Genomic DNA, 8,034 nt, shown 5'->3' with positions numbered 1-8,034 from the left:
ACCTTTTTATTTGCTGGGTCACTCCCCCACCCCAGAAGGCACCCTGTGGCTCCCTCATATGCTAATGTATTGAAAATAAAATGTAAAACACTTTGAAAGCCACAAAAAAAGGGCTAAGGCCGAAAAGGGCAGAGAGCCAAAATGCCCGCAGAAGAGATACTGTTGGGAGGGTCGCAGCGACCACGGGGGACTGAGGGTCTCAATGCTCCCTCTAAGCTGTGGAGTCTTGTCAGCAAAAATGCTGCTTTGTGAGCTCCTGGCATGAAAGTGGTGAGCGAGCCACTTGGCTGCTGGATACATGAGTTTGCTCTGGAGCCCTCCTTCCCGAGTGAGGACAAAAACGTGTGAGCCAGAGGCTCAACAACTATGAGCTAGCTCACACTCACTCAGCTTAGAGGGATGGAATCACTCCAGGTGGGATGGAAAGCTCTGCCTGGCACTCTGCCACCCTGGTTCACCCCTGGCCAGGAGCAGAGGCCTTTGCTTTCTCCTGGTTCTGGGCAGGCCGCTTCTAGCCCGAGTCCCTCCTTGTGAGTTGGCCTGTGGGCCTTGCCTCTCCTCCCGCATTTCGTGTGCCTCCAGGGCCGGCTCACCCACTAGGCGAACTAGGCATTCACCTAGAGCGCTGGGCCCTGGATGGGGTGCCGAACTGTGCCTCCCCCCCGCCAAAAGCCCGTGTGCTATTGCTGCTCCCAGCCACGTGGCATGGGGGGCGCGAAAGGGGAGCGCAAGGCCACCTTGCCTTCCCCCTCCGCCTGGGGTCGGCTTTTGTAAATCCAAATGTGGGGTGTTTTGGTTTGGGTGCCCGGAAACCTTGCCGCCGCCTCCTCGCTCGCCTAAAGGGGGAGAGAAGTAGGACTTCCTTCTCTCCAGGCTCTGCCTGGAGGTAGGCAACCCCATAATTGGGTGCGCGGGGGGGCACCAGAAGGTAGCCCCGCCTAGGGTGCAAAAAACCCTCAGGCCGGCCCTGTGTGCCTTAAAGGGGAAGGGCCCAGCATCTGCCACCTGCTAATCCTGGACTCCACCGGCAGGCTCTCTCTCCTACACCTCCTGCAAGCTCCTGAGGCGGGGTGAGAAAGTGGGAGCCTGTGGAATGCAGGTGACAGCTCCGGCTTGAGCAAGAGGTTTACTCAGCCAGGAGAGGCGTGGGCGAGGGAGGGCGACACCCGGCACTCTTGGCTCCCCTGAGAACGTGTCCCCCCCCCCGGCAGAGAGCTCAAGCTGGCACCCGGCGGCCCGCCCAGACTGTCCGCTGCTGCCCCCTCGGCTGGGGGGGTCTCTGCTCCGGGGCTGTTCAGGAGGAAGCCGCCAGCCGGGAGGGGGCCTCCCCCCCAGGGGAGCACCGCCCCGCTGCTTCCCGAGCCGGACCTCCAGCCGCCTTGCAGGGGGGTCTGCCTGTCTCCCGGCGCCCCCCACCAGGGGGTCCCGCGGGGGTCCTCCAGGAGGCCCCCCCACCTGGGTCCCGCTGGGCAGGCAGGCAGGGGCTGCCTGTGCCTCCCCCCGGCAGCGCCGCACCCTCTCGGCCAGCAGGTGAAGGACAACGCCAGCCCCAGGGGAGACCCCCCGCTGGCCCGGTGGTGGGGCTTCCTGCCCAGCGGCCTCGTCTGGATGTCGGCGCCACTCGACCCCGAGGGAGGGGCTTCGCCGCCGGCGCTCTGCCCGCCCCCCAACATCTGCATCCTGACGCTGGCCATGATGATCGCCGGCATCCCCACGGTGCCGGTGCCGGGCGTGCGCGAGGAGGACCTGATCCTGGCCGCCCGGGACTTCATGGCGGGGAGCCCGCGGCCTAGCCAAGTGGCCTCCCGGTGGCCTTTCCGGCAAGGGAGACCAGCAGCAGCAGCAGCGGAGGCCGGCGGCAGAAGCCTCTTCCTAGCCCAGCTGGAGAAGTGACAGGGAAGGGGAGGGGGGAGGGGGCTGTGCCCTCTGATGCGCAGGGCGGAAAAGGGACATAAAAGGGCTTTCCCAAACCACCCTCTCTCTCTGACTCGCTTCTTGACCGCATGGCCAGACGACGCTCCCCCGCCACCGGAGCCAGTCGCAGCCAGCGTGAAGGACCTCCGAAGAGCCCTGCTGCTGGGTCACACCCGCCTCCTGCCTCACACCGTGGCCCCGACCAGCCCCTCTGGAGGGCCAACAACAGCAGGGCAGAGAGGCCTTCCCCGGAGGTTGGCTCCTGGATTCAGAGGATTATGCCTCTGAACGTGGAGGTTCTCCGCAGTCAAGGCGAGTGACCACTGATAGAGTCATGGAAGAGAAGTCTCCCTCATCCCCTTTGAAAGCTGTTTATTTCCAGGGCCATCACATTGTGAATTGCACATTTTAATCACCCTCTGTGTAAAGTTGTATTTCCTTTGGTCCATCCTCAACCTACTGCCCAACAGTTTCATTGGGTGCCCTTCAGTGCTAGTATTTTGGGAGAGGGAGAAATAGTTCTCTTGGTCCACTCTCTCCGCCCCGCGCTTCACTTTATAAACCTCTGTTACGTCCCCCCTGAGTCATCTCTTTACTCAACTGAGGAGTCCCAGAGACTCCTCAGCCTTTCCTCACGGGGAAGGGGCTCCAATCCCCTCCTCTGCCACTTTCCCCAGCTCTGCAAAAGGTCCCTTGGGAGATACAGAGGCCAGAACTGTACACAGTATCCCAAATGAGGCCGATCCACAGGGAAACTACATCAGCCGTTTTATTCTCAATCTCTTTCCTAATCATCCTTAACACAGAGTTTGCCTTTTTCACCTCTGCAGGACCCTGGGTTGACACTGCCAATGGCAGGACCAGTTTGGTGTCGTGGTTAAGGGTGGGGACTCTAATCTGGGAGCACCGGGTTTGATTCCCCACTCCTCCACTTGCACCTGCTGGATGACCTTGGGCAAGCCATAGTTCCTTCAGAGCTGTTCTCTCAAGGACAGTTCTCGAGAGAGCTCTCTCAGCCCTACCCTCCACTTGCACCTTCTGATGTGACCTTGGGTCAGTCACAAGCTCTGGCACACCTGTCCTTGAAAAAGAGCAGTTTCTGTCAGAGTTCTCTCAGCCCCACCCACCTCACAGGGTGTCTGTTGTGGGGAGGGGAAGGGAAAGGAGTTTGTAAGCCACTCTGAGACTCTGAGTGAAGGGCAGGGTATAAATCCAACCTCCTCCTCCTCCTCTTCTTCTATCCACTACAACCCCCAGATCCCCCCCCCCCACCCAGTCTCAGCAAGTTCAGACCCCATCAGCCTAGACTTGAGGCTGGGCATGTTTTGTCCCAATGTGCATCACCTGACACTTACACTTAGCACTGCTTACCCCTCCCCGTCAGGAGAGCCCAGGCAAGGGGGGGCCTGTCACAGTCCGGTGTTTGGGACTGAATGGAAGGTGCGCCTCCCCTTCCAATCACACCCACGCGTACACACAAAGCTGCCTTCTCTTGACTTGGGCCATGAGCCCAGCAAGGTCGGTATTGTCTGCTCAGACTGACAGCAGCTCTCCGGGTCTTTCATGCCACCTGCTACCTGAGCCTTTCAGGAGATGCTGAGGACTGAACCAAGCGGATGCTCTATCACGGAGCCACAGCCCCACCCCCGATGCCCTCCCCCCATCTCTGCCCGTGTTTGTTAAGGCCGCAGGAGGTCTCCTCGAGTACAGAGGGGCTTTGTCCTGGGGTGGCCTTTCTCCCAGCTTCTGCCCGACACACCAACTGATCGCTCCTGTGACCCGGAAATTGGCTGCCTGCCTGGGAAAGGCGACTCGGAACCTGTTAAACTGCTCCCACTTGACCGGTTTGCAGAGATGCTCCACCCACTTCCATAACTGGAACGTGGGTGATAATTGAGAGATCAAGAATTGACAGACGGGAAAGATCCGTTTATTAGCGACCTTGAGTTTCAGCAGAGACAGGGCTGCCCCTGTGGGCCCCAGAGGATCTCCATCCACAACAACAGGGGTGGGATGGGGGGAGAGGAGGAAAGGGGGCAGAGAAGCACCAAGCCACCCTCTCCCCAAGAACTCTGTTGGTGCAATCGCCTCTGGGGATCCCCAAGGGGGCGGGATTTGAGACGGCCTGAATATGCAGATCCCGGCTCCCATCAGGCATCCCTTGGGCCTCTCCTGGAGGGCTCCCGGTTTCCGAGAGAGCAAGTGAATGCAGGTGTGTTCTCGGCCCCTCACAAAAAGGGGGAAGAGCCCCACCGGCAATTTACCGGCGCCCAGCGTTTCTGGGGAGAGTCACGTCCGGGCAACGGTCCCTAGGCAGCAAGGGGCCTGGTCACAACTTCACCTGCACGTAAGGCCCAATCCAGCTGTCCGCCAGCTCCCGCAGAGTGCTGTACCGACGGTCAAACTCCTCGCTGCTACACTGGCTCAGCAGCCGGCTGATCTCCTCGGTCAGGAACGAGACGGCCAGGTACTTATCCAAAGAGGCGTCCCACGAACTCCTCAGGACTTCCAGGAGATCCTCGGTGCTTCCCTGCCCCGGCTGGGCGGCGCTGCGCCCTTTGCGCCACTGCTCGGGGACCCTCTCCGGCTCCAGCTCCTTCCCCTCGGAGTTCAGGACCGCCACGCCGTGCCTGCAGGGCAGCCGGAAGGTCCGGCTGAAGTGGCAGGTGCAGCTGTTGAGGCCCCTGTGGCTCACCATCTGAGCGTCTTCCAGGATCTGTATGCTGATGGTGTCGGCGCTGCTCCCCATCAAACACTGAGAACTCTGGACCACAGCAAGTTCATTCAGGCAGAGCCTGGCGGCGGGCTCTGTGAAGATGTCGCTCAGGGACTGGCGGAGAGACTCAGAGGTTTCTTCGTCCGGGATCATCGCCTCCGGCTCGCACACGGCGTCTCTGGTAGAAGCCTCCTGCCTTGCCACCAGGGAACTCTGGGGGGCTGCCTCAGCGGGGTCCCGAGGGAGCAGAGGCCTCGGGGCGTTTGGAGGAGGGGGGGTGAGAACCACCAGGTTTGGCAGGGATGAGACGTTCTGGCTGACCAGGGCGGCCTGGCCTGGCACGGCCTCCCAGGAGCACTTCAGAGCCTTCTTCTGGTAGTGCTTGGCGATGTTGGTGATGCAGGACTCCAGGGAGGCGCCCACGCAAAAGATTTGGCTTAAACTGCGCGTGACCATCTCCAGGTCTTTGAAATACTGGCTGCACTCCTCCCAGGTGCGCCAGCGGTGCAGGGACCAGATCTTTTCGTTGAGCAGCCAGTTGGTGTGCAGCTGGGGCAGCAGATTCGGTTTCACAAAGTCACTCAAGATGGCGTGCATCTTCTTCAGGTTGCTTTCGCTGGGAGCGCACATGGCATTCCTCAGGACACTCAGGAGCAGTCGCCTGGTGTGGAACTCCAGGCAGATGTGGCGGATCTTCTGCTGCAAATGTTTGCAGATGTGGAAGACGGACAGCTGGACGTCCGCAGAGGGGAACGCTTTAGAAAGCTTCGTCAGCAGCCGGGAGCATGGATCGATCAGGAACGTCTTGATCTGCTTCCACTCGGGGTTGAATGCCTTGAAGGTGCGGTACATGTGAGCCAGGCCTTGTGCCGATTCTTTGGCTGGGACGGCAAAGTGGACGACTTTGGTTATCTCTCCCTCAAGCTTCAGGAAGGGCTTGTCCACCATGAACACGTAGAGAGCCTTGCCCCAAGGGTTGTGGATTCGGTGAACAAGCACCACCTCCGGGTTGTTTAAGAAGACCTCCCTCATCAGCATGGTCTGGAAGCTGATGGACTCGAGGTGGGAGTACTTGTCCAGCTGATAAGCGACCAGCGAGCCACAGTCCATGCTCAGCAGCTCCTTCACAGTGTCCAGGGCCATGGTGTGCCAGGACTCTGTGCCTTTGTGCCGTGAACCACTGCTTCGGAAAGTCCTTCCCCGTTGATGCCAGCTGGCTAAAGAGTTTGTGTTTCTGCCGCTAGTCTCACATTATTATTGATGCCGGTTATTTCAGGCTGAAGGGCCTAGAGGGGCAGAAACATGACTTCAGACACACCAGGCTATTTATGCAAAAAGCCATCTAGTTCATAAACCAACTTGTCCCACAAAGCACAGTTTTGAGAACCTGTGACCCCTTGTGACAGATGTGTGTTTTAAAGGCAACGGAAAAACGTAACAGAAGAGAAGGCAGCATGGTAGAAGAGGAAGAGATTGGATTTATACCCCATGGCCCTTCACTACCCGAGGGAGTATCAGAGCGGCTGACAAACTCCTTTCCCTTCCCCTCCCCACAACAGACACCCTGTGAGGTACAGCCTGAACTCATCAGATCTCGAAAGCTAAGCAGGGCTGGGACTTGTGAGGGAGACCACCAAGGAAGGCTCTGCAGAGGAAGGCGGGGGCAAACCGCCTTCTGCTTAATCGCTTGCCTTGAAAGCCCTTTGCTGGGGTCACCATAAATCAGCAGCAACTTGACAGCGCATAAGAACACAAGAAGAGCTTGCTGGATCAGATCAGTGGTCCAGCGTACTGTCTGCCCAGCAATTTGACTGGGTGCCCCAATATGGGGGGGAGGGGGTGGAAGAGGGAGAGAGAAAAGCTCCTTCTATCTACTTTCTTCACCCCATGCATGGTTTTATAAACCTCTATCACGTCCCTCCCCCGCCCTTAGCCAAGCCATCTTTTTTCTCGACTGACAATTCCCAGCCACTTCGGCTCCTCCTCATAGAAAAGGTGCCTCAAGCCCTTAACCCTTTTGGTTGCCCTCATCTGTGCTTCTCCCACCGGCGCATTGCAACAGCTATGCAGCTATGCTTTGAATGATTCCGCCTACGAGTGTGCCATGAAATATCAGGAGGGAGAGGCCTATTGGGGTTGCCAACCTCCAGGTGGTTATGCAAAAGTATACAGCACTGTGTACAACAGATGTATGTTCCGGGTAAATCAATGTTGTGCTTTTAATTTTTTTATTTTTCTATATCATTATATAAATATTGGTATCAAATACAATCAAAAATAGGTTTCACCCAAACTTTGATGTTTTGTTTGGGTGAAACCTGTTTTTGATAATATTTGATGCCAATATTTATATGTTGTTGTTGTTGTTACATCGCAGTCAAGTCCGACTCTTCGCGACCCCATGGACCACATCACGCCAGGCCCTCCTGCCTTTCATCATGCTCCGGAGTTGGCTTAATTTCATGTTCATTGCATCGATAACACTATTTATATAATAACAATATCAATAACAATATTTATATAATAACACAGAAAAATAGGCAAAAAATATAAAAAGCACAACATTGATTTACCTTGAACATACATCTCTTATACACAGTGCTATATACTTTTGCATATCTTCCTAACACTGTGAGACCCTCAGGTTTTGCAGGAGTCATTTCCTTCAGGAACGCACAGGAGCGGAGCTCCAACAGTAAAGAGCCCAGGGGGCGAGCGCATGCAACAAGCCCCTGCTACCAGCAGCCCTCAGTCAGAGCAAGAAGCAGCCAGGTAAGCTGCAGAGCACCCCCCCCTAAAAAAAACCCCAACAACAGTCCAGTGGCACCTTTAAGACCAGGTTTTATTCAGGTACAAGCTCTCCCTCCTCTGCCAGGGCAGATCTGCACGTTCCCCCCCACCCCCAGTAGCTAGCAATCCAAAACAGTCCAGTGGCACCTTTAAGACCAAGTTTTATTCAGGTACAAGCTCTCCCTCCTCTGTGAGGACAGATCTGCACGTTCCCCCCCCACCCCAATAGCTAGCAATCCCAAACAGTCCAGTGGAGCCTGAGTGGTGGGTGTTGCCTTCTGACACACTTCCAGCGACGTCAGGGGGTGTGGCATATGCAAATGAGTCGTGCTAATGAGCTCCTGCACCTCTTTTTCTACGAAATGACCCCTGAGTGTTTATAGTAACCTCCAGGTGGTGGCGGGAGACCTCCTGTGATCCCCAGAAAGGGCCACTCTGGAAAGCGGATTCTGTGGCGTTGTACCCTCCCCGTCCCCCCGCCTCCACCTTCGGATCTCCAGGAATTTCCCACCCTGGAGCTGGCAACCTTACTCCCTGCCCGTGGGAAACCCGGCACAAGACTCCGGGGGCTCGCCCGGCCTGGCTGATGCAGGAAGACGCAGCTATCTCGACCC

The 8,034-nt window shown here is 57.2% G+C and overlaps 2 protein-coding genes across 2 annotated transcripts in view; one reads left to right on the top strand and one right to left on the bottom strand.

Annotated features, from left to right (window-relative positions):
- The first annotated feature begins 705 nt into the window (after nucleotides 1–705).
- On the top strand, nucleotides 706–1,893 carry SPATA25 (spermatogenesis associated 25). The gene is made up of 2 exons (XM_015412321.1): nucleotides 706–770; nucleotides 1,212–1,893. The coding sequence occupies exons 1-2, from the start codon at nucleotides 706–708 to the stop codon at nucleotides 1,891–1,893; spliced, it is 747 nt and encodes a 248-aa protein (XP_015267807.1).
- A 1,941-nt stretch (nucleotides 1,894–3,834) lies between these two features.
- ZSWIM1 (zinc finger, SWIM-type containing 1) overlaps nucleotides 3,835–8,034 on the bottom strand; it is a 4,451-nt gene continuing 251 nt past the window's right edge. Inside the window, exon 2 of the mRNA XM_015412325.1 lies at nucleotides 3,835–5,916. Within this exon, the coding sequence (XP_015267811.1) occupies nucleotides 4,244–5,773 (1,530 nt within the window). The 5' untranslated portion in view covers nucleotides 5,774–5,916 and the 3' untranslated portion in view covers nucleotides 3,835–4,243. The remainder of the gene's footprint in view (nucleotides 5,917–8,034) is intronic.

Source organism: Gekko japonicus, unplaced genomic scaffold (genome assembly GCF_001447785.1).
Source record: "Gekko japonicus isolate JY-2015 unplaced genomic scaffold, Gekko_japonicus_V1.1 scaffold3673, whole genome shotgun sequence".
NCBI classification, from domain to species: domain Eukaryota; kingdom Metazoa; phylum Chordata; class Lepidosauria; order Squamata; family Gekkonidae; genus Gekko; species Gekko japonicus.
Note: the sequence above shows the minus strand (reverse complement) of the source record. Positions and strands in the feature narration are given on the sequence as shown.

Excerpts from the sequence above, each read along its gene's own strand:
- SPATA25 (XM_015412321.1), top strand. The coding sequence starts at position 706 with ATGGGGGGCGCGAAAGGGGAGCGCAAGGCCACCTTGCCTTCCCCCTCC. Across the intron at positions 771-1,211 it reads TCCGCCTGGGGTCGGCTTTT|AGAGCTCAAGCTGGCACCCG; the intron begins GTAAATCCAAAT and ends CCCCCCCGGCAG.